General features: G+C 51.2%; 7 protein-coding genes across 7 annotated transcripts; 4 read left to right on the top strand and 3 right to left on the bottom strand.

The window, feature by feature from the left end:
* Positions 1-700: 700 nt before the first annotated feature.
* On the top strand, positions 701-5,335 carry UHO2_05673 (uncharacterized protein; the record flags this gene model as incomplete). Its single annotated transcript, XM_041554844.1, has 1 exon — positions 701-5,335. The coding sequence occupies one exon, from the start codon at positions 701-703 to the stop codon at positions 5,333-5,335; it is 4,635 nt and encodes a 1,544-aa protein (XP_041410778.1).
* Positions 5,336-5,886: 551 nt separating this feature from the next.
* On the top strand, positions 5,887-9,156 carry UHO2_05674 (uncharacterized protein; the record flags this gene model as incomplete). The annotated part of the gene is made up of 1 exon (XM_041554845.1): positions 5,887-9,156. One exon carries the CDS (start codon positions 5,887-5,889, stop codon positions 9,154-9,156), a length of 3,270 nt encoding a protein of 1,089 aa, XP_041410779.1.
* Positions 9,157-9,339: 183 nt separating this feature from the next.
* UHO2_05675 (uncharacterized protein) lies at positions 9,340-10,890 on the bottom strand (the record flags this gene model as incomplete). Its single annotated transcript, XM_041554846.1, has 1 exon — positions 9,340-10,890. One exon carries the CDS (start codon positions 10,888-10,890, stop codon positions 9,340-9,342), a length of 1,551 nt encoding a protein of 516 aa, XP_041410780.1.
* A 564-nt stretch (positions 10,891-11,454) lies between these two features.
* UHO2_05676 (putative TSD2 protein, required for DNA replication) lies at positions 11,455-13,947 on the top strand (the record flags this gene model as incomplete). Its single annotated transcript, XM_041554847.1, has 1 exon — positions 11,455-13,947. One exon carries the CDS (start codon positions 11,455-11,457, stop codon positions 13,945-13,947), a length of 2,493 nt encoding a protein of 830 aa, XP_041410781.1.
* Positions 13,948-16,466: 2,519 nt separating this feature from the next.
* Positions 16,467-16,931, top strand: UHO2_05677 (uncharacterized protein; the record flags this gene model as incomplete). The annotated part of the gene is made up of 1 exon (XM_041554848.1): positions 16,467-16,931. One exon carries the CDS (start codon positions 16,467-16,469, stop codon positions 16,929-16,931), a length of 465 nt encoding a protein of 154 aa, XP_041410782.1.
* Positions 16,932-17,155: 224 nt separating this feature from the next.
* On the bottom strand, positions 17,156-17,518 carry UHO2_05678 (uncharacterized protein; the record flags this gene model as incomplete). The annotated part of the gene is made up of 1 exon (XM_041554849.1): positions 17,156-17,518. One exon carries the CDS (start codon positions 17,516-17,518, stop codon positions 17,156-17,158), a length of 363 nt encoding a protein of 120 aa, XP_041410783.1.
* Positions 17,519-18,329: 811 nt separating this feature from the next.
* UHO2_05679 (uncharacterized protein) lies at positions 18,330-23,783 on the bottom strand (the record flags this gene model as incomplete). Its single annotated transcript, XM_041554850.1, has 1 exon — positions 18,330-23,783. One exon carries the CDS (start codon positions 23,781-23,783, stop codon positions 18,330-18,332), a length of 5,454 nt encoding a protein of 1,817 aa, XP_041410784.1.
* Between the last annotated feature and the right edge of the window lie 1,243 nt (positions 23,784-25,026).

The raw sequence follows: 25,026 nt of genomic DNA on the forward strand, positions 1-25,026 counted from the left end.
TGTTCGGGATGATCCGTGATGGCGATGGCGATGGCGACGCCTCTTTGATGGCGGGAGAGAAGAGGATAGCGGCTCTTCCGACTGTGGAGCAAAGTGTCTGAAAAACTTTAACGCAGCAGCTCACCGTGGAGTTGGAGGGAAGCAAATCGTTCTCAAACCCGTTTTAAAAAAAAAAAAAAAAAAAAAAAAAAAAAAAAAAAAAAACCCCCCAGTGGAGAGATACAGAACTTGCCGGCGGACACCTCGCCAAAGTCCTTTCTCACGCAGTCATCGGACATGGACCCGATCCTTTCAGTCATTCCCTCGATACAGTCACAGACGCCATCGAATTGTGACAATGTGATGGTCAAGAGCCTTGTCGGAACCGCCGAAGCTTGACATCCTTCTGTGAAAGGACTGACAGACAGCACCAAAAGGGAGGCTGACGATCCATCCCCGTTCGTGTTTGACACACGCACCACCCCCCAACAAAGGACAAGAGGCGCAGATCAGGGTTCATTTGTGCGTGTCGGGCGACAGATCTTTTGATAGGAAAAGCCGAAAGTGTTGATTTCTTTAGGTTTTTTAGCTAGAGACTGAGCCGATTCGCACGACCAAGGCGTCTTTCCTTCTTCTCTCTCTCTCTCTCCCTCTCTCCCACCACATTGTCACATCCGATACTCTCAAGTGACAGAATTCGATTCGACTCAGCAAATTCGGAATGGCCGACGCTTCATCATCGACATGGCCGAGCGGAAGCGGCTCAGCAGCAGCAGCAGCAGCGGGCAATGGCAGTAGCAATTGGGGGCGTGGCAATGCCAACTCAGCCTCTTCCAGCAATACCAACACCAACACCAACACCAACACCATCGCCACCAAGAAAGGCGGTTCATCACGATCGAAAGGCGCTGCCGCAATCGCCACAGCAGCTTCCTCTGCATCGACGACGACCTCCTCCTCCTCCTCCTCCAACTTCAAGTCCAAACCTACCAAGTTCCTCCCCACGCAACCATTGCCATATCACTCCCTCCAGAACGTCAAAGACTACTACCATGGTCTTCTCAATAGCGCTCTCATCAAGAAGGCGTGGCTCGACAATCCTAAAAGTCCCATCCAGAACTATGTCCTCCATAGAACCGGCTCCTACCCTGTCTACACTGTCGAGGAGGGTCAAGTCGAGGGCAGAAGGGATATCAACTTTCGATGCACACTTCATTTCGATCCCGAGTACGACTGGCACGTCTATGGTGATGCCAAAACCCAAAAGGACGCAGAAAAGCTAGCGGCACTCCATGCTGTGCTTTTCCTTCAAAACAGCGGTGACATGCTCACAAAGACACCCATCGCTTCTCCACCTGCATCTCTTGTTTCTCAGCAGCAAGCTCCCCTTGCAAAACTCAGCGATGGTTCTGAGCTTACCCTTCAGCGTGCTCGCGAGTTTATCGACTTCTACTGCAAACGTTTCAACCTCGGCAAACCAGACATTCGTCAATCCGCTGCCAAGCAAGGCAAACCCAAACGTGGTGCCGCCAAAGCTTCCAGCTCGGTCGACCAACCACACGCTTCTATGTACATCGCAGGCAAACAGCTCGGCGCTGCTGTTGGCAAGAACAAGAAGCAGGCCCTTGCTAATTGCTACCTCGAGTCCGTCGCCTACATTGAGTCTAGCGATCCTTCCCTCTGGAAGACTTTCTCGCTCCTTCACAAGCCAGGCATGTCCATCATCAAGGCTCCTCATGTCACTTTCACCATGAGTGAAGAGCTCCATGATTCCGTCACCAATATCTACGACACAATGATTCGTAGCAAGATCTACGCCAAACGGCCACACACTTCTGCTATCGTCGTCGCCGGTGAAGATCCCAATGCTGCTTCCAAGCACGCCGATGAACTGCTCGCAAAACAGCGTCAGGCGCGTCAACAGCGCGCACAAAAATACAACCAGCAGTTTGGTGCCACCCAAGATTCGCTTCAACGCAAGAGCCAACAGCTCGAACGTGCCCTCGCCAACTACTACTCGGATGACGCTATGGCCAAGATGCGTAATCAGCGTCTCAGCTTGCCCGTTTCCCAAAAGCAATCCGACGTCCTCGTCAAGGTCGAGCTCAATCAAGTCACTATCTGCATGGCTGCCACTGGTTCAGGTAAAACTACGCAGATCCCGCAGATCTTATTCGACGACTACATTCTCCAAGGCAAAGGTGCCAAGTGCAACATCATCTGCACTCAGCCTCGTCGTATTGCTGCCATCAGTGTCGCAGAGCGAGTCGCAAAGGAACGAGGCGAGAATCTTGGTCAGACTGTCGGTTATCAAGTTCGATTCGAAGCAAAGCCGCCCCAGCCCAACGGTTCCATCACTTTCTGCACCACAGGTGTCTTTTTGCGTCGTCTCCAGTCGGCGTTGGGAGATGCAGATGCTTCCAACACTTTCCTCGACTCCATCACACATGTAGTTATCGACGAGGTGCACGAACGAGACGTCGAGACCGATCTCTTATTGGTCGTCATCAAGAGGCTCTTGGCTGAACGTCGCAGGTTGGGCAAGAAGGAGATCAAGGTGGTACTCATGAGTGCAACTATCAACCCGATCCTCTTTCAACAGTACTTTGCCGATCCCTCGGGTAATCCGGCTCCTGTTGTCGAGATTCCGGGTCGCAGCTATCCTGTTGAGAAGCATTACTTGGAAGAAACGGTGCGCAATTTGGAGGCCTTGAGGTTGACGCCACAGATGGGAGGATGGGTTTGGGCTGAAAAGAACGTGAGGGACTACATCGAGCGCGAGATCTACCAAAGAGGTGGTAGTGCCAGTCGCAATGGTGGCAACTCGAGGGGTGGTGGAGAATACGCTAACGCCATCGCAGCCGGCGGTGCCAACGAATCTGTCGACCCCATGTCTGATCAAGTGGACGACCTGGAGATCCCATACCCTTTGGTTGCACTCATCATCGCTTACGTGCTGTCCATCTCGGACGACGGCCACCTCCTCGTTTTCTTGCCAGGTTGGGACGAGATCAAGGCTGTCAACACTTTATTGGCAGACACGCAATACCACCCACTCCTTCGCACCGACTTCAATGATCGCGATCAGTACGAGATCCACATCCTCCACTCTACCATTCCTGTTCAAGATCAGCAAGCCGTCTTCGAGCCGGTTCGACACAAGGCGATTCGACGTATCATTCTTGCCACCAACATTGCCGAGACGTCCATCACGATCCCGGATGTCGTGTACGTGGTGGATACAGGTCGTGTCAAGGAGAAACGATTCGATCCCGAACGTCATCTTTCCAGTCTAGTCTCGGCTTGGGTTGGAACGTCGAACCTCAACCAGCGTGCCGGTCGTGCAGGACGTCATCGTCCAGGTGAATACTTTGGTGTTCTCAGCAAAGCACGATACGACAGGCTCAAAGTCAATCAGACGGTGGAGATGAAAAGAACCGATCTCAGCAACGTTGTGACGCATATCAAAGCGCTCGACATTCCAGGAATGGAGGTGGAGGAGGTGTTGGCCTCTGCGATTGAACCTCCTGCGCCCGAGAGGGTTTTGGCGGCGATGGAGAAGCTCAAGATGGTGGGTGCGTTGGATATTAACAAAAACTTGACCTCCTTGGGTCGAGTCTTGTTGCAGTTGCCCGTGGATGCGCCGATGGGGAAAATGTGTCTCTATGGTGCCTTCTTCAGGTGTTTAGATCCCGTGCTTTCACTTGCGGCCATTTTGACCAGTAGGGATCCGTTCATGGCACCCATGCATTTGAGGGAAGAAGCGGAGATGGTCAAGGATAGATGGTGTCCTCCCGATTTCAGGTCGGATGCGCTTTGCATTTTGAGGGCCTACACGAGGTGGTGGGAGATGGAATCGCGAGGTGACTTGGTTACCGCGAATAGGTTCTGTCAAGATAACTTCCTGAGCAGGTTAACCTTGTTGCAGATTCAGCAGGTGAAAAAACATCTTTTCCAATCCATGGAGAAGGCCGATATCATTTCGGTGATTCAATCTTCGTCCCTTGCGACTAGTGCTAATGGTGGAGGCAACACTTACTCTCGATACAGAAGACCACGCGAAACGGATGCCGAGTTCAACCTAAACTCCGATAGCACTTCCCTCCTTGCAGCCCTGATTGCTGTTTCTTCCCCCCCCAACTTTGCGATTCGGAGCGGTCTAGCGAACTACCGTACTTCGCAGAACAAGTCTTGCCTGATGCACTCCTCTTCGATCTGTCATACCAAGTTTACCAAGCACAAACCTTGGGATCCCGCCAATATGGGGGAGAAGGAGATCTTTGCATTCAGTGAAAAAATCCGCAATGCTTCGGGAAGTGCGGGTAACAATGCATCGACAATGTTGAGGGGATGTACGAGGTTGGATCCGTTGACATTCATGTTGTTTGGTGCTACAGAGGTGAGGGTTTTGGGAGAAGGGGTGGAGTGTGATTATTGGTTACCCATTACCGGAGATATGGAGAGTTTGGACAATTTGGAAAAGTTGAGGAGTATGATGGATGTGGTGCTGTTGAGGGTCTTTGAGGGCATTGGCAAGCGGCGTCTCACTCAAGAAGGGCAGAGAGGCGGTGGTGGTGCTGCGGGGGATGTGGATGAGTATGAAGGTGGAGAGGATAAGGATGAGGACGAGTGGGGAGATAGGACGGACTTGTCCTTATCAGCGCAAGAAATTGGCGAGTTTGAGTATATGTCGCAAGGAATTGTGCATATTTTGGATGGCTATGCGCACGAGAGGGGTTGGGGAAGTAGTAGTAGAGGATCGACGAGACCAGCTAGTCCTGCTTCGTTTATGGGCGGGTTGAGTTTGCAGGATCCGCCTAGTAGGGGGACTCAAACGCCTAGTGCGGTTTCGGTGTATGGTGCAGGTGGTGTAGGAAGTAGGGTTGGGTCGAGTTCGAATCTGTTTGCAGGGGGTAGCGCTCCGGGTAGTAGTCATGGAGGTAGTAGGTGGACTAGTCGATCGCAGACTCCGGACGTCGGTCAACAGCAGGGTAAGCAGCAGCAGCAACAACAACGACCTGCAGCGCCGGCTAGTGTTGTGGCTAGTACCACGACTAATGCCACTACGGCGACGAACAATACACGCAGTACGACGGCGACGAGTAGCGCAACTACTTCTGCTGCTGCAAGTGCCGGTGACGGTGCGGGTGGGGAGCAAGCACCTGCAGCAAAACCCAAAGCGCAGAGCAATTGGCGAGCTCGCAACACCAGTGACACCGAGGGTAGCCAAAGCAACAATAACAGCGCTGGTGGACGTGGCCGTGGTCGCGGTCGTCGTGGCGGCAGAGGTGGACGTGGGCGTGGTGGTGCTGCGGGCCCTAATGCTGCAAATTCTTCTTGTGCTCCTTCTACCTAAACCGCCTGCTTGCCTAGTCGGCCAACCTCATCATCGAGTCTTGTCCGAATACCATGCCATTCTCACCACAAAACGTGCATGCGTGTGCGATGCAAAACTTGGGCACTCGTGAGCTCATGCAAGTTGACCTCGTACCAACAATGACGGATGGAGATGGTGCAAAATGTAATCTCGGTAGAACGTCGGCGACCAATAGGATATAAAGTTGGATGCAAATTTCATAGAATTGGCTCGAGCAGAATTTGTACAGCGACCAAAAAAAAAAAAAAAGAAAAAAAAAAGGAAAAAAAAAAAAAGAAAAAAAAAAGAAAAAAAAAGAAAAAAAAAGAAAAAAAAAAAAAGAAAAAAAAAGAAAGAAAAAGAAAAAAGAAAGAAAAAGAAAAAAAAAAGAAAAAGAAAAGGCGAGCTTTGGTGTCGAGCTGTGGCTAAGAGGGATTGTTTGGTTGGGTAAGGTTGTTTCTTTTCTCACCACCATCTGGCGCGACAAGTTGGAGATGGAATTTAGCTAGATCCTACCAACAGGGTAGTGATAGTGGCAAGGATTTTGGAAGATGGGATTGCCAAGAACATCTGATGATTCAGACAACAACAACAGTTCGGGGGAAGAGAATGTGGGAGTTGGCAAAAAGGAAAAGAAGGTTTCATGTCAGCCTTGTCGTGAGGCTAAGGTGAAATGTATTCCTTCCAATCCTGTTGACTCTTCTACTTGCCCTTCTGGGTTGGTTTGCGATACCACCGCCGTGGTTGGCGGTTCGGATGTACTAGCGTGCAGGAGGTGTTTAAAGTTGGAAAGGGAATGTTTTTATCGATCGCATAAACGAGGTAGGAAACCGGGCAAGATCAAACTCCAGCAGATCTTGAGGAGGTTAGACGTGTTGGATAGGACCTTGGCGGAGATAAGCCAGTTGAATAAGGAGGTTGGAGATCAAGATGCCGATAGTTTGATCGAGACTCTTAGCTGGCAGTTACATCGGTCTAAGTTTTTCAGTAAGGGTTTCTTGGATGCTTCCTCTTCAGGTTTGGTCAATCTCGATCCGGAAAAAGAGGCTGGTGCATCATCTGCTTCTAACACTGCTGGGGAAGAGGGTGCGAGAAGCGGTAGTGCCAGCGGAATGCAGAGTGGGATACTTGGATCTTTGCCGAACCGACGAGTAGGAGTAGGTAGAGCTGCATCCCTCCCAGGTCTAGTAGAAGGCCTAGGTATGAATGCAAGCCTACCAAAGCAAATGGCTAAAGGACGAAGCGATTTCAATATGCTCGTCGACCTGGAAGACCATGCTTCCGTTGCACGAGTTCCCGACGAATTCCCCACCCTATCCAATCCTCTAAAACTTTTAGCTCAAGCAAGTTCAGAGGAAAGCGAACGTCGTCGTCATCCCCTTACTTGCTCCTCACTGCCAACAGAAAGCACTACTTGTAGCGACCAAGATCAATCCCAACTCGCTTCTCGGAAGCGATTACGCCCAACCTCACCGCTCAACCCCACCGAAGTCGCTTGCCGCCAAACCAACACAGCAGGAGCTGCAAAAAGCAAGCAAGACGAGCAGCAATCCCTTGTGAAAGCTAATAGTGTTCGGGGATGGGCAAAAACATACTTCTCCAGAGGAGCATTCCATCCAGTCTACGACAATCGTCCTGAATTCGATCCTATAGATCAAGGATTGATGACGCATCGGCAGGCTGAAAGGTTGATTGGCGAATTTTATCAGGCTTTTGCAACTTTTATGCATATCTTTGACCCTGCGCTAGCTACTATTACCTATATAAGGAAGCATAGTGCTTTTTTGCTTACCGTCATCTGTTCTTTAGCGGCCGAATTCAACGCTGGTCAGAGCGATAGTCGAGATAGCCGAGAAAGGCGGGATAGGCAAGAGGTCGAAAAGGAGAATCGAGAACTAGCACAACGGTTGAGGAATCACTACGAAGCAATGATAACATGGATCACAAGTGGCGATTATAAGAACGTCGAAATGGCACAAGCCTTCTATCTTCTCGCATCTTATAGAGACATGAGCGAAAGTGCCATGTCGGACCAGACTTGGTTGTTTTTGGGAACGGCGATCAGAATTGCAACAGAGCTGGGATGTAATCTGGTATGTTATAGCTACGCAACCCCCAACACCTCTTCTCCGGATGGCAAAGAGACGGGTAGAGAACACTATCAACGACAACTACGTAATACCGAACGTCTTTGGTTAAACCTTTGGAACTTGGAAAAAACACTAGCAAGTCAGACAGGTCAGAGGATGCATTTGGCAGATGAAGGTGTGATTGCTACTTGTTCCAGGTGGTACAGGATGCCACTAGCCTTGAAGCAGGATGAGGCCTTGGTGGCGCAGGTCGAGTTGCGCAGGATAATGATAGGGTGTAGCGAGGCTTTTAATACAAATGTATTGCCAAGTTTGCGGGCAAGGAGGAAGGACGCTCATCCTTCTACTGGAGAAGACGATGTTTTGGAGGCAGTGGAGAGGGACCAACTTTCACTGCAGTTGACTTATTTCAGGAACAGTGTACATATCGATTTAAAACGCTGGCAAGAACGATGGCTTCCACCCCAACATGATCATTCGCAAGGCACAGAAGAGCGGCAAGGACTGCCAACACCGCTACAAATCACAGGACCACTCTCACTCAACTACGCGGCACTAGTAACCTACGCTCTGCCCCTGCCCATCTCTTACTGGGTCGATGTCACTGGCGAACTAACGCTGCTTTGGAGGGATTGTTACATCAGCTGTACGGACTATATGGCCACCTTCGTAGATAGATGCCAACGCGGCTTTATGACCTATCTTACCAACAGCACTGTAGTTTCAACTGTCTATGCTGTTGTCTTTGCGCTTGATATGGCGAGCAAGGCACAGCGAACCGAAACCCAATTCCAAGCTGGCAAAGGGCATGCAGAGGAGCGAGCGGTTCATTTTGGTTTCGTATCAAAACAGAGAGTCCTTAGCTTGGCACAATTGACAGCGAAAGAGTTGGATAACATTGGTCGAGTGAGGCATAGGGTTCATGATGGAGGTAGGCAGGGGGGGGAGAGTGTTGTGAGGAAGTATAGTGTTTTTTTGTTTGCCGTTTTGGCGCGGTTTGGTACGCTTAGTTCGACGGAGGAGGCTGATGGTGAGGGGGAGGGGGAGGGGGAGGGGGAGGGGGAGGGGATGGAGGTTGTGAAGAGAGGTGGGTTTGACGCTGGCCTTAGCCGCGGCAATGGTGGAAGCGAAGAGATGGGTGGGGAAGGGAGACATTTGAGAAGAGATCACAACCATCCGTTATCACATCCTCCCTCTACTTGGGCGGGGGGAGTGGGAGGAGGGAGAGTGGTTCCGGGAACAAAAGCTTCGCATGCATATTCTAGCAATCTCCATTTCTCTCCTCCTTCCACACAGCACCTCGCAGCAGAAGCAGGAACAGCAGCAGGAGCAGCAGCAGGGGGGTGGAATGCTCCAGCACCCTCACCCTCAACGCCCGCCTCAACCTCTTCGACGGCAGCATGGAACCCATTGTTTGCACAACAAGCTGGTGGAGGAGCAAAGTTTCTTCCTACTCCCCACCATCATCGGCATCAGCAACAACACATGCAGGATTGGACGGAGAACAACGCAGCAGCAACAGGAGCATCAAGTCCCGCTACTTGGTTCAATCATTTTACTGGACCTCCCAATCCAAACCCAGCTGGTGCGGATGCAACACAGCCTGGCGCAGCGATAGAACAAGATCCATCATGGGAATGGATGATGAAAGATCTCGACTTTTTCAATGTCGACGGCGGTGGCGGTGGCGGAGAACCTATTCTCGACCAAATGGGCCGTTTGTTCGGCTAAAAGCCCGCCACGGCCATTGTTCTGTTATTTGTATCTCACTCAATGCTACACACACACACACACACACACACACACTCTCTCTCTCTCTCTGCCTGCTCTGCCTGCTCTGCCCGCTCTGCTATGTGCGAAAGTATTCTATTCGACCAATCCTCTCTTCTATCTACAAAAGCATTCTGCGGGTGACTAACGAATCTTAGTCTCAACTCTCTGCAGCACCGCCGCAAGCACCAACAAGGCCGCTGTGACGGCGGTCACAGCAGCAACTTTGATCATATTAGCCCTCGTGGTGAGAGTATACTTGACGTAGACTAGTTGTGCGTGTTCAGGGGAGCAATTTTTGTGTTTAATTCTGATAGCTGGACGACCAAGGGTGTCTAGGTAAGTTTTAGTAACTGCGTAGTGCAACTTATCCACCTCGTAGGGCAGTTCGATAGAAAGTCGAGTCGCTCCTTCGGGGAGAACAATGTTTGTGGATACTGAGTCGACAGCAACGTCTTTAAGTGGGGTGAAGAGGGGCACTGCGGTGATAAAGTCATTGGAACCACGTAGGGACTTTGTCCAAGCGCCAGCGGAGAGTGGGAGAGTGTATCCTACGCTGAACGAGTAATTCCAGCCTCCGAGGAGTGGGAAGCGGGGTTGCAGTTCGAGCAGAGACATCTTGGACTTGAGGGCTGCAGACGAGGCTAGACCGGAAGTGGAAGCGGTCAGAATGGATGGGTTTGGAGGGGAGGGGCGGAAGCGGGAGGTGGAGACGTTTCCTATCTGATCTATGAACCAAGGATCCTTTGCACCCGGCGGTAAGGTAAACGTAAGGGACGAAAGAGCAGAGCCAGAACTCTTGTGGTAGAACGACGCCATTTGATGCTCGATTCTCGAAAAATGACCTTTGAGTTGCGGACCGGTGTTGCGAAGAAGAATGCGATCTTGGATGGAGAGTGCGTCACCCCAGTGGCTGATCTCAGCGACTCGATCGAGTGAGATTATGGTTGCTTGCGGAGCGTCTACCTGGAAATGAACCTTGCCCTGCGGAATAGGAGTGTTGGGGGTGTGGGAAGCGTGCTTTTCGAAGGGGCCGAAAGTGACGATGCTGCCGGACTTGGTTGCGTTGGAGGGGGAGAAAGAGAGGATTTTGGGCGAGGGGCATTTGACTTTAATTCGACCCGAAATGGTAGGGTAGGGCGTGCGGAGGGTGGAGTCGCCTGTCCAAAGGAAGAGTTGAGGTTGGGTTTGTTTGACGCTTTCCGGTAGGGGAGAGGTGATGTGGTTCAGCGTTGTTTCGAGGGTCAAGGTTGCTCCCTCAGCGCCGAGGACATCGGATGGGATTTGGGTCTCGAAGAGGATACTGCTTGCGTCTCCATCAAGAGGACCGAGGGGGGTGAAGGGAAGGACTGGGCGTAGACCTCCTTTGTAATCCGAACCTGAACCTGAAGCGAGGGGGGAGTCGAGAGCGGGTTTGACTGTGAGTCGACTCCATGATAGGTGGTCTGCTTCTTCTGCTGAGAGCAGCAAGTAGTAAGGCGAAGAAGAGCGAGAGGCTGCGGAGACGGTGGATCTGGGCTTGATCGAGAGGGTTGTGAGTGTGTGTGAGGTTGAGCCGGTCAGGTCGATCTGCTTGAGGTAGTTGACGTTTGTCCAGTCATTCGAGCTTGGTAGTGATGCTGCGGGGGCGAGAGGAAGCAGGGAGGCGAGTAGCACGACCAACAGCGGTGTGCTGAATATGCTGAGCCGCGCCATGATGAACCAATCGAGCATAGGAATGATACGGTGATGGTGAGAAGGAAGCATGGCTAGTGTCGGGGGAAGAAAAAGGTGTTGGACAGTGCGCGTAAACTGGCAGAGAGTGCGCATTTCTTCCAGCTCACCTTCTTGTGACAGTTGAGCCGCACGAGAAAGTATTTCAACTGCTCGCAATGTAAGATGCAGCGATCTCACATTGCTGGTAAAAACCAACACCTCTCAACGCGAAAGAAAGAGAAACTCGACGCGCCTCTTCTTGAGCCTGAGCCTAAGTTTCGCGCAGCAGCAAGAACAACTAAATTCTCCACTTTCTCCGGACTTGTGCCCTCTCGGCTGCTCCGACATACCTTGAGTCATCTTGCCTCTATAATATCACCTTTCCCACGCCATCATCTTCTATCCTCTTCCACCATCACATCGACACGCACACGCACACACACACACACACACATATATATATATATGACACTGCGATAAGGGAATAGAGAGAAGCTCAGCACAGCCTTCCGCCTTCCGCCTTCCGCCTTCCGTCTTGCCTCTCCCTCCTCCTACCGCACAAGAATGGTAGTGGTGGCGTGTCCCGATTCCTCCCTCGTCGACGTCCATATCGATCCGGACCGCACTCCCTCCTCCTCCAACCATGACTATGCCTCAGCATACTCAAGGATTCGATCAGCAGCACGAACAGCAGGCACAGGCGTATCCTCGGTCCTCGTCCTCAGCTCTCCCGATGTCGACTCGGTTTGCGCAACTCGCATCCTCACTTGGCTGTTCTTGCAAGATGATATTCCACATCGCATCGTACCCGTCGAAGGATACCGTTCACTGCTCAACACTCTATCCACCGTCTTCCCCCCACTCAGCCAACATGAGGATCAAGAAGGTGCACGGCCAACAAATCTAGCTTCCTCCTCAACCTCAGCAGACGTACGATCCGTCATCTTGATCAATCTCGGCGCAGTACTCGCTCTACCAACAACGTTTGACATCCCACCGAGCTGTACGATCCACGTGATTGACTCGCATCGACCGTGGAATTTGGAGAATCTGTTTGCGACAAGTCATGCCAACGATCGCGTTTGGTGTTGGGACGATGGTGAGATCGCCTCGAAACTTTGCAGACAGGGTGGCGAGAGGGATGCATTCGAAAAGCTCGAGTTTGATCTCGATTCTGATTCTGAGCATGATTCTGACGATGCCAGCAATAGCAGCAGCAGCAGCTCCTCCGGTAGTGATAACGAAGGGGAGCAAGGGGAGGTTGGTAAACGTAAACGATCACGCTCTTCCAAATCCCCCTCCACCTCCAAACGACGCAACCGGCACAACTCTTCCCAACCGCCAACCTCCTCCGCTACCCGACTTAGCAACGCCGAACGACACCGATACCGCACCGTCCTAACCCGCTACTACAATCGAGGCGAATCCTTCGGCATGTCCGTCTCCTCTATGCTCTATCTACTCTGCGAATCTCTAGGTCGCGCTGATCGAGAATCGCTCTGGCTTGCCATCGTCGGCCTTACTTCGCTTTACCTTTCCAACTCGATCGACTTGGAAACATATGAAACTTATTCTGCTGCCTATGCTTCTGAAGTTATCGCGATCGAGCCCAACTCTGCTTCTGCTCCTCACGAAGCTTGGTCACTTGACCTTCTAGGCAAAGAGACAGCAGAAGAGACAGGTGTGGGCGTGGGGCCAGGCAGAAAAGCAGACCGAGCCCTGCGCAAGGGCATCTCACAAAACACCAAATCCGAAGACGCAGATGATAGATCCATCCGCATTATCCCTTCCGAACTCCGTTTCACCCTGTACCGGCATTGGAGTCTAGAGACAGCCATGTACCACACCGCCTACGTAGCGGCCAAGTTGGGAATCTGGCGAGAGCGCGGTCTCTCCAAACTACGCGGGTTGATGGCCAAAATGGGATTCTCCCTTAGCGCCGTTCGACAGAATTATACCCATATGCCTCTCGATCTTAGGCGTAGTCTGGTGAGGAAACTGGAAGGAATGGCTCCCGAGTACGGGCTAACCGAACTCACATATCGAGGTTTCGAGCGGTCCTTTGGCTTTCGCACCGCCCCACTTGGCGCAGGAGATGTAGTAGAGGGATTGTCGGCGTTACTAGTAGCTGCACATGGGGTCAAGGTTGAAGTAGAGACGCCTGGGATGGTGTTTGCTTCTGCTTCTTCTGGTGCTGGACGGGGGGGAGGTGGGCCGTTGGGCAATAGTTTTGCTGCGAATCTGAATCCTGCTAATCCCAACGCGCAAACTTCAGAACTCTTTGCGACAAAGAGAGTTTGGAATTTAGGTACCAACCTCACCGATGCTGTCAACTCTGCCATCGCTGCGACAGCGGCCGGGTCCGGGAAGGAACAGACCGGTGCCAATGCAGGACTGGACCTGGATAGTGTAGCTAGCCAAGCAAACGCATCTGCTCAAGATGTCGCTAGGTTGGAAGAGGCAGAGAGAGAAGTTTGGGTGACCAACTTTTACGAAGCTTATCGTGCCCTCGATACTTGTCGCTCTACCTCTGTCGATCTTTTACGCTCTTCTTTGCTACTCTCGCAAGCGCTACACCGGAAGATTGTCGCGAGAGGGATAAGTTTGATCACAAACCAATCCATCCGAACCCTCAAAAACTTCCGTCTAGCAATCCTCAAAGATGGATCAGATCTGCAACTCTTTACGCACGTCGAAATCTTATCCCGGCTGGCAAACTGGCTTACTACTTCGCTACGAGATATTCTTGTTGAACAACAAACCCTAGGAGCGCAAAGGAAGAAAAATTCAACCAAGGCCAACGCAGCAGCTTATGCTCCGCTTCCGTTTATCTTGGCAGCCTTGCATCCGGGGAAAGATAGCTTTTTGGTTTTGGGTTCGACAGCAAGTGCAGTACATGGGATGGTGGAAAACAACCACTTTACTGCAGCTTTTCAAAGTGCCGCAAAGTTGAGCGGGGCAAGGGTTAGACATGATCGCTTCCAGACGTTTAGTATTCTTGTTAGAAAGAGTGATTTGGCCGGTTTTGTGGAAAAGGTTCATTTGAAGATCAGGTAAGGTCTTCTAGTGGCCCTGACCGTGGGGGGATTTTTTTCATTCATTCATTTTTTATTATTTTTTATTATTTTTTTTTTTCTTTCTTTTCATCGTTGCAATGCAATTCACCAGGATCATGATATGAATGTGTGCAAGGTCAAATAAATGCAGGGGAACTGGTGAAAATCACATGACCTCTTCTCTTAGTTCTAACAATCGCACCAACCTTGCTCACCGTCGTCATTCTCCATTACCAACGCTGGTTGTGATTCACTGCTGTTGTCTAGATGGATGTCAACATGGGTTTGGTGTTATTGTGATAGAGGTAAATTTGTGTGTTGGTTGTCTTACAGCTTGGACCCTCGACGTAGTCGCTCTGATCATGAGTAGATCATCTATGTAGACTGCAAGGAGTACCATTGCATTGTTTGTCCCATGTGTGTAGATGCATGGTTTGGCTCTACAATGTTTAAAGCCAAAGGCTTGCAGCTGCTCATCAAGCAATGCATGCCATAGGCATCCAGCTTGTTTGAGGCTGTAGAGGGCCTTTTTGAGTCTGTAACACTTACCTTTGGTCTCATCTGTCTTGAACATTGGCAGTATTTGGACATATATGTCCTTGTCAATCTTCCCATTACAAAAACGCAGTGCTAATGTCCAGTTGCATGATGTACAGTCCATATCATCTGGCAATCACAAGCAGCATATGTACAGTTTGCAAGTGGATGACTGGACTAAAGGTCTGGTCATAGTCCAAACCTTGATGCTGTGCATACCCTTGTGTGACCAGTCATGCCTTGTACCATGTTGCTTGTCTTTGAGCATCGAGTTTGAGCTTGAATACCCAGCAGATGCCAATGAGCTTACTGTCCACTGGGATGTTAGCAAGCTTGAAGACATCCATTTTACTCATGCTTGCCATCTCACTTGCCATTGCTTCTTGCCATTTGTCCCAATCATCATGCAGCTTCACCTTGTTGAGCAATAAGGGTTCTAATAGAACACCATCAGCACTTTGCAGTTGCTGACTGCTTGCAATGAGGGTGGTCCTGTCCATCACCATGACTGTATATGCCATGCAATCAATGTGATGACTGCTGATGGCAGTCGCCAGGGTTTCGGAGCATGTTGCAGCAAAGGATGCAAATCCATGTTCTATTGTTGAGATGTCTGTAAGCAGTCACATGCCAGAGACTTAGTTTTGGGGTGTTATATTGAGTTTGATTGAGTAAGGTCTACTCAGTATGTTTTGCCTAAATGTAACCAAATGTTGCCACCTGGTAAGTCTCAACTGACTGCCTTGAACACTCCATTCAGAGGTTGTGCAGCACAGACACTGGTCATTGGTGAGTGAGTGAAACACCCTCTCCTACAGTACAAGTGTTTGTAGTACTGTTGATAATGCTCTTGGACATTGTCTGGACCACTATATGCTAATTGCCTACAGAGGACAGGAGTTACTGGACTACAGGTGTGCTTCACTGCCTACAATAACTGACTGGACCACAGGTGTCGAGCAACACTGCCTACAGCAAGGGACTGGACCACAAGTGTTGAAGAACACTGCCTACAGTAAGGGACTGGACTGCAAGTGTTGAAGAACACTGCCTACAGTAAGGGCACTGGACCACAAGTGTTGAAGAACACTGCCTACAGTTGTTGACTAACAGTGATATGACACACACATTGAGAGTCATTGCAAGAGCACTGCTATTGCAATGGTACATAACTGAGTAAGTAAAGTAGATAGAGTAAGTGTATGTAGAGCAGATGGGGCTCCACTTGTATGCTATGGTAGAGTGAGAGTATTTATGCATTTGATTGGTGTTGCCCATGACACCTATCCTGCTCCTCCTGAGGGGCCTTTGTCCCCTGTTTGACACTGTCTTGTCCTGCTGGCATCAATCCCATTGATACTGCACCCCTACCATTTGCATGGCATAAGGGTTATGCAACACTGCCCTCTCACCTTCATGCTCTCCTTCTGCCTGATGATGTGTGATGACCCCTTTCAACACAGCTCCTTCTTGACCTTGTCTTGTGAATCCCTTTAGCCACTTGTTGAACCTTGTGACCAAACCCCTTGGTCATGTGGCCACCCCTGTGCTTGGGCCTGTGTGACTTTATGCATGCATCCCTTGAGCAGTAACTGTCTGCTTGATACTGAGCTTGGTCCCCTGCTCCCTCCTATGGTTATCTTTGAGTGCCTCTCCTTCTGATGCCAGTACCTTCCTTTCTGAGTCTCCTAGTACTTGCTCATATTGGCCAACTTGTTGAGGCATGCTGATCTGACTGATTCCAACCAATCCCCATGAGATTAATCTGGAACCCAGGGTTTGATCAATCTCATAATTCATATGTGCTGCCAGCCCAATTAATCTCATTGATCCCCAATGGTTTGGCACCAACCAATCTGGTGCACCATCCATATATTGATCCATTGCACACCCTTCATACACTGCTCTGTTGCATGACATTCCCATGACTGCCATTGATCAATTTGGTGCACTCTCTTGCGCTGGCCTGCTGACCCTGTGACAATGTCGTCATACACATCCGCAATTGCATCGCTGCGAGGTGTCTCGAGTAGCGGTGCTGCATCCAGAGTATTGATGTGTGGCGAGCCTTGTAGATCGGTGTGTGGCGATTCTTGCATGGTACACCCCCTTTCGGACCGTATTGCATCCAGCTCCGCTTCGAGGTCTGTGGCGATCGCATTGATGTTGCACATCATCGGCTTGAGTGTACACTACAATTGCGAGGCTCGCACACTGTCAATAGATCAAAATGGATACATTGAAGGTGTCTTGACAAAGTTTGGAATGAGCAAGGCTTGGACAGCTTTGACACCAGCAATGGAGACTATCAACACACTCGGCCCACAGGAAGCTGATGTCACCAGTGCCAAAGAGGTACATCACTTTGCATTGCTGGTGGGATCACTACTGTGGATTGCACAAGGCAGTAGGCCCAACATTGCCTTTGCCATTGGACATTGCACATGATTCATCACAAACCCTTCAGGAGAACACCTTACAGCTGCCAAGCAAGTCTTAAGGTACCTCAAGGGAACAATGAGAGTCAACCTCTCAGCAAGAGAGTCAATTGGCAAACCAATGCTTACTGTCTGGGTGGATAGCAATTGGGCAGGTTCATGTAACTGCCACAAATTGACTTCAGGATATGTATTTGCCATAGATGGACTTGTATGCAGCTGGTCATCATGACTTCAACTGACAGTGGTGAACAGCTTTGTGGAAGCAGAGTATGTGGTGCTGGCAGGAGCTGTGAGAGAGCTAATCTGGACCTCAATGTTCCTAGGCAAATTGGAACAATCTGCACCAACAATGACAGGAGTACAAGTAAATGCCAGAATGTCAATCATCCACTCCTGTGATGGAAAGCTATTCCTTGATTGGAATGTACCAGTCCTGCACAGTGACTCATCTGGTGCACATGCTATTGTGAATGATCCCCTACACTTCAAAAGGACAAAGCACATTGACATCACACACTTCTTCTTATGAGACAAAGTCACAAGCCAGCAGCTCACAATCACCCTGGTCCAGAGCAGTGAAAATCTGGCCAACATGATGACCAAACCACTGGCAGCACCAACACTTTTGCATCTTCACCAACTATCTGGACTAACTGTGATGGAGGAACATACTGGATTGAGAGGGGGTGTTGAAAATTAGCAATTCAACATGATGATGCAAGATAACATGAGGCAATACAGGAGGGATTGGGCAAAGCCAATCCAGTCAAAGATCGGATGGGGCTGATCTCATCAGAGATTGGATACAACATGGTCCCACTTGTTGTCAGGGATTGTCATGAAGGAGGATACATCCACATCTGGTGTGTACTGTCTAGATGTATATATATCTCACAGAGAGTGCTAGGCTCTCACCACATTCCTTTAGTCAATTGAGTATATATGTTTCTGTCTTTTAGCAGCAGTGACATTGTACTTAGACTCTCCCCGATCGCCAGTATCGGGACCGAAACGACTTCAGTTTTTAACAAATAAATGCAGGGGAACTGGTGAAATCACATGACCTCTCCTCTTAGTTCTAACAATCACGCCGACCTTGCTCACCGTCGTCATTCTCCATTACCAACGCTGGTTGTGATTCACTGCTGTTGCCCAGATGGATGTCAACATGGGCTTGGTATTATTGTGATAGAGGTAAATTTGTGTGTTGCTTGTGAATTGCTCAGTAGAATTGTGAGATGTGTGATGGGTTGGAAAAGCTTGTTTCAGAGGAATCTTTTGACAATACTTTTCACAGTCTTACTCATATCAGCTATGGCTCAGTTTAGAACGACGAAAGATGACAAAGATATATATATATATATAAATAAAAAATGGATTGGATATCTTCTATTCGCATAGATAGCTAGGCATGAAAACCAGCAGCACTATATGTCTGACTACTTAAAAAGGACTTGAAATCCTTAATCTTACTACCGGCCACCCCACCGACACCTGTCGCACCACCACCGGCATTCCTAGGTTCAACCAAAAGACTCCTCTCATACAAGGCTTCATCATCCATAACAGGAAGATCAACGACCAACCTCTGAACAGCTGAACTAGACTTAAAATATCTATCATACTGTTGACATTTTGCTACAGCCATAACAGCTTCATCCATCAAAGAAAACTTTGCCCAATGAACCATACCATCTTGCCTCTTACTGGGATTGCCATCACTAATCGACAGAATATCCTGCAAATGGACGCCAACATAGGGAATTGTAGGCCCATCCGAATTCTCCAACGCCAACCGATACGCTGCAGAAGACCTCTCGTTGGACATCAACCTAACCAACGACTGATAAGCCTTATTGACACTTTTCCCCTTAAGCAGTTCTCGGGTATGCTTGAGACGATGTACAGCAGTTTTGGATAAGCCACCAAGAACCGAGTTGAGAGAGCCGTAGTTGTTACTGTGCCGAAGGATGGATGCGATGTTCATGAATTTCTCCAACATTCTAGCCCGGTGCTTCGTCTTTCCCTGCACAAGGATCATGGAACAGACCCAATTGGAAATGTAGTTGAAGTGGCAAATGGATCGCGAGACTGGTCCATCTCGTTTATCGTGAGGGACGAGAATGTGTCGTAGCAGATCGCGCGGTTGGATCGCGGTGAAATAGGTCCATTCCAGACGCGTGAGTTCGGTCGCGATGACTTCATCGTCGATCTCCATGAGAGTGTTGGAGATCGAGCGGAGGGTCGATTTCTGGTCTTGCATGCGAGCTGGGGCGGGGGGGATAGTTGTCGCAGAGGGAGGATCGTTGAGGTTGGCCGAAGAGGAGGCGGCAGAGGAGGAGGAGGGGTTGTTGGTGGCTGTGCCCGTGGTGTTACTCGTACTAGAAGATGATGTTTGCGTGTGACCGCTGACAATGCTAGTACCTGCCTGCCAAGTGGCTTTGCCGTCTTTGTGGATCACAGCAGCACCCTCTGTTGAAGACGTGGTGAGATCAGAAGCACTACGTGACCTTGCACCATTGCCGATTTCTGGGTGCGTTGGCAAACTGCTTTCCGATCCCGTTCGCTCGTGCGATTCCGAGGCATCCTCAGCCGAACGACGGCTACCATCAAAGTCATGACTGTTGTTGCCCAAAGACGACATCAACCCCGAAGTGCTGCTGCTAGAGTGGCTGACTGGCAAACTCGACGCACTGTCCGCTTCGCCGACTTGCTGCTGCTGCTGATGCTGCTGCTGCTGACTCGAAGCACTGGCAATCGCAGCAGCAATTCCACCCTTGTGTTGCGTCTGATCGCTATTGACCGCTTTACTCCACAATGCATCCAGATCAACAGCGTTAGCCGTCGCATCGACAGCTGCATGGATCTGCGCCGCGGTATGCACTGTATCCGGATGATGAAGCAGCTGGCGATGGTACTTGACGAGCAAAGCATGTGTCTCCGGATGGCTGAGATCCCCAGGATAGTCGAGAACCCAATCACCGAGCATGTTGGTCAACCTGATCAACGCGAAGCGATGTACCAGTCCATCAGCAACATCCTCCGCAGTCAACGTCTCGAATCGTGCCATCATCTGCTGAAGCAAGTCCATCGGTGTAGCAAAGCCTCGGAAAAAGACCATGAACATTGTCACAAATCGTTCATCCGTGCGTGAAATGGCGGCGTGGAAAAGCTTGTCCCACAACTCTTCGATGGAAACATAGCCTCCACTGGATCGAGCATTCTGCAAACCCATCTGTGCTCGTTGTAAGCTATCGTGTAGAATAGCGTTGTCCTCCGACTGGAACGATGGCGCGTCCGAAATAGCTGAGGCGACGGTAGCACTGCTCATCTTTCGAGGAGTGAAATGCGAGTCAGATGCAGAGGTAGCAGCTGTGCGAATCTGTGACTGTGTGTGCATGTGAGCAGCGGCGATTGAGTTGGAAATTAAGTCGATGTTGCCCGTCGCATGCCTCGTCTGATGGAGTGCTGAGGCCATGAAGGCGTCATCGATCGAAGCTTCGCTGCCTCCTGCAGCTGTTGCTCGACTCAAAGCTGAGCTTGCATTGCTGTAGCCTCTGGCACGCATTGGGTCGAAGAGGGCTGCAGGCATCGGAAGCTGTTCGCCGCTGCCTGCCACTGCTTCGCTGCCGGGCAAAGCAGCGCCTGCTTGCGAGGTGATGGAGCCGGCACGAGTTTGGGGCACTACCTGGCCTGGAGGAGCACCGGGCGATTGTGACCGCTGCGAAGCCATGGCGGTCGACAGGATCGGAGGCACGGTGCTAGCGGGTCCACGACGAGCGCGACCAGATCGAGACTTGGCCACCTCTTTCACCAGATACGAGAAACAGTCCCGCATGCGCTTCTTGCCCTCTTCGCTCTGCACCGTGCACTCTGCGAGACCGACGTTGTAGATGCACGCCATATCACTGGCATAGTAGGGATCGACGGCCTTGGGGTGGACCTCGGACTTGCAGGCAAGCATAACAGTGCTGAGATTGGCAACGGCAAAGTTCTCGAGCAACTCGGACATGCCACGGAAGGATGCAATCTCGGAAGCGTCGTAGCAGAGGATCACTGCATCAATGTGTGGGAGGAACTTTGGCCATGCGAAGCGTTTGCTGGGACCGTTGAGCAGTACGGATGCATCGATTTCGAGCACTTCGATTGTCCTTTGCTCCTGATCGACGACGCAGACAGTCGAGTGCGAGGTCACTCTCTCGGACAAGACATGTGGCTTGGAGAGACCGAACTGACGCAAGCCCTTCTTGATGACGGTCGACTTGCCCGAATGAGCATGTCCAACAACAGCAATGACGAAGCTGGCATGCGATTTAGGCTGCGAGTTGACTTGCTGCAGTAGACTGGCGCTGCTTCCGCTGCGGCTGCGTCCTCCTACGCTGGGACGACGATCGGTAGTCTCGGATGCGAGTCTCTCGCCTGAGCCACCAGCACCGTTGCTAACTCGGCTTGCTTCGCGCTCGCTGCTGCAAGTGGCTGAGAGACCTCGACTGATTCCGACAGCAGAGCCGCCTCTTGAGCTGCTAGGATTGTTCGTCAAAAAAGACACGCGACGGTCAATGTCCATGCTGTACGTCTTGCGAGCGCTGTCCTCGTCGTCTCTGCCGGATCTTGACTTGTACCTCGGCTCAGCAAGATCGAGCGGGAAGATCTGGTTGGATAGCAACGATCGTGGCCTCGACTTGACTGCATGCTGGACGGTGGCTGCTCCACTGCTGCTTCGAAGCGTGCTCGAGGGACGAGGGATAGCGCCGACAGTGAAGCCTCTTGGCCTGCCGACAGTCGAGCTGCTGTTGGAGCTGCTTCGAGAAGAGCGAGTGGAAGGTACTTCTGCAAGCGTAAGGGGAGCCTGTTGAGTAGGTGTGGGCTTTGCAGTTCTGGCGGCAGCCTCGAGGGCTTCGCTGTCCTTGCGCTGCAGTGAATTGCTACGTTGGCAAATCATAGGAAGGGCAAAGGTAGAAGCCCTGTCTGAGTAGGAGTTGTCTGTAGGACTGGTCAGAGGTGAGAGCGCTAATGTTTGGGCGGGAGCTGTGTTCACTATGGGCAGCTGCGACAGATGTTGATAGTTTGCATCGGTAGAGTTGAGCTCCTGTTCGAGACTGCAGTTTCTCGAGCGCAGAGCATGGCGGCCAAAGAGGTCGGCCTGGTCAGACGACCAAGGTGGAGGAGCTAGGTTGCGAATCGAGCTGCTGGGTGCAGATCTTGTCGGCCCTGCTGCTGCAGTGGAGGCATGGCGAGCGGTAGAGGAGGCAGTGGATGAAGCGAGGGATGGCGGTAGAGGCAGAGGAGCCTGTGGAGTTGGTCTCGGTGGCGGCAAGGCTGTGTTGCGATGGACACGGGTAGTGGGACTCTGATTGAGGTTGGGCGAGTTGATGGAGAGGTAGGAAGAGGCAGATGGGTATCCTGGTGGCGTTGAGTATCCTGGTGGCGTTGAGAAGCCAAGAGCGGTTGGTGAGAGGGAGGAGTCGTCACTTGCCAGCAAAGAGGCCGAGTGAGAGCGCAAAGGACAAGGTGGCACGCTCCAAGCTTGGTCCGAGTGGGCAGGAGCACTGTTTTGACTCGCTGAATCAGCGAGATCGGATGGAGCGTTGCGGCGGAGAAGCGCCAAGCCAGGAGCAGAAGCCGATTTTTCCGGGCTCTCAAGCAGCTCGCTGTCCGGCAGCAAAGGACTCAACTCAAGCCAAGGACGTGTCTCGTCCAACGATGGTCGACGAGCTGTTGCACGACCACTGCTCGACTTTGTTTCCGCACCTGATACTGTTCTAGTAGTGTCTGTTCTAGTAGTCGCTGTTCTAGTAGTCGCTGTTCTAGTAGTCGCTTTGCAAGGCGTGACGAGTGGTGAGTGAGCATCGCGGTACGCATCCGATTCGGCAGGGCTGCCGCCGCCGTTAGTGTTGCTCAGTTCGGAGATAAGAGGTGGATGGCGTGATGATGAGTAAGGCCTTCTAGTATCTGTCGGATCTGGCCGAGAGTCACTCGGCAAGTCGCAAGGGGCCGAGGGATGATTTTGATGGCAATCCGCTTCTGCAACTACGGCTTGCTCTTGATCTTCTGAAGATAGTCTCGCTGATGCGCCCGCTTCGATGGCGCCAGCACTGCGTCGTTTGATATTGCGTTTGCGGAGTTGCTCCTGCAACAGTCGACGTCTTCGCCTTGCCTTTTCCGTATCGGCTTGCTTGGCTGGCGCTGGGAGGGTGCGTGCAGAGCAAGATGCGTCGCTGGCGGATGCAGCACTGGAGAGGCGTGACGTCGGAGTTGCCGAAGAGGAAGCATTTGACCAAGTTTCGGATGAGGCGAGCGTGAATGTTGACGGCTGTGCCGACAGAGACGGAGATTGTGGTTGCACTTGTGATTTGTTGCAAGAGGTGCCAAGGGGAGAGCCAGCGGATGTGCCGGTAGCCAGCGTTGCATCAGCACTAATCGATGGTCTCGGGCTGGATGACGAAGCGATGCGGCTGGATTGAGGTGAGGGCGAGGCATTAAGACGACCTCCAGACAAGCTTCGATCAAGCGAAACAGAGTTGGGCGCCGGAGCAGCGGCAGCAGCAGCTCCAGTTTGGTACTGCTGGATCAAGCGCTGAACTCCACTCAGTCCCACACCAGAACTTGAGCCCGCCTGTTGGTAGCAAGAGGCTGTGCGCTGCATTGATGGAGATACGGATGAGCCGCGTTGCTCGAGAGCGTCGATGCGTCTCAAGGTTGATGGCGAAGCCGAAGAACAAGTGGAAGCGGAAGCGAGATCTGACATGGATGCTGGTGTTGCGCTACTTGAACTCGAAGTACTCTCCTTGCCTTGTCGTTCTCCCCAAAAGGCGAAAGCAGGCTTCTTCTTGACTGCTTGGCTCACGGGATCCTCCATGACTGCTGCACACCGTATAGCAGCCGACGGACGGAGGGAGGGAGGCTCTTACGCCAAGTATGTTTGGTGTGTGTGTGTGAGCGAGATCGAGCAATCAAGCTCGTCGGCTGTGAGGTAAAGAGCCACTCTGACGCTGAAGACGGCCGAGCAGCACGCAGAATGTCATGAGTCCTTGGTGTGTTCTTCTGGACTGGGTATAGGCTGCCGGGAGTGGGCCAATCTGTGCTGGTCCTGGTGTTGCTCCGTTGAGCGTGTTTGGAGGCTGTGCAATGTCGAGAGCGCGGTCGAGAATGGTATTGATTGCTTATTCCAGACGCAAGTCGGGGGATCAAAGAGAAAAAGGGCGAGATCGAGGTGTTCCTTGACAAGTGACGAATCAAAGTTGGGCTGAGGAAAGTAAAGACAAGCGGCGACCCAAGTTTGACAGTGATTGTGATGTGAGAGAGTGAGTGAGAGAGGGATAGAGAGAGAGAGAGAGAGAGAGAGAGAGAGCCATCCAACTTGAGGCGCAGATGTCACGCAGATGTCACGCTGTGTTGCGCTGTGCTGTGCTGTGCTGTGCTGTGCTGTGCTTTGCTGTGCTGTGTTTTCGTACAAGAAAAACAAGGGTTGACAACAGCAACACGCGTGTCAAGCTCTCCGACTCCTTGGTTGCAATTGGCAATCACAAGGATGCCATTCAGCCTTCTCTCTTGTCTCTCAATATGGGCACAGTTGGGTCATCATTGGCAGATCCGAGAAGAGCATGTTGCTGTTCGCTGTCATTCAACTCGAGATTATTTTGCGAGCAGAGTTTTGCCTTGCTCACAGCCTCACTCAGGCACCCTCTTGCTGCTGTATGCCTTGACGAGAGAGAAGAGGGTCTTGAAGGCCACCAGGATGCGCTACTTGATGAGCATCGCTTCATTGCACAACAGTGGCAATCATTGAACGCAATCAAAGCTGTTACAGACTTGAAGACGTAGGCAATCCACTTTGGTCTTGCACACCGGATCATTCCCAACGCAAAGGTACAACAGCAAAGCCAAAGCAGATCTCCGCCGACACTACAATTGACAAAGCAAGGTGGGTTGATGGCGAGAACAAGAGCAACAAAGGCAATACAACGCAATACAATGAAATACAACGCAATACAACGCAATACAACGCAATACAACGCAATACAACGCAATACAACGCAATACAACGCAATACAACGCAATACAACAAGGCTAACAGAAGCGTGGGAAAACTACACAGCCGA

This window comes from Ustilago hordei (genome assembly GCF_900519145.1).
Source record: "Ustilago hordei strain Uho2 genome assembly, contig: UHO2_contig_14, whole genome shotgun sequence".
Classification (NCBI taxonomy): Eukaryota; Fungi; Basidiomycota; class Ustilaginomycetes; order Ustilaginales; family Ustilaginaceae; genus Ustilago; species Ustilago hordei.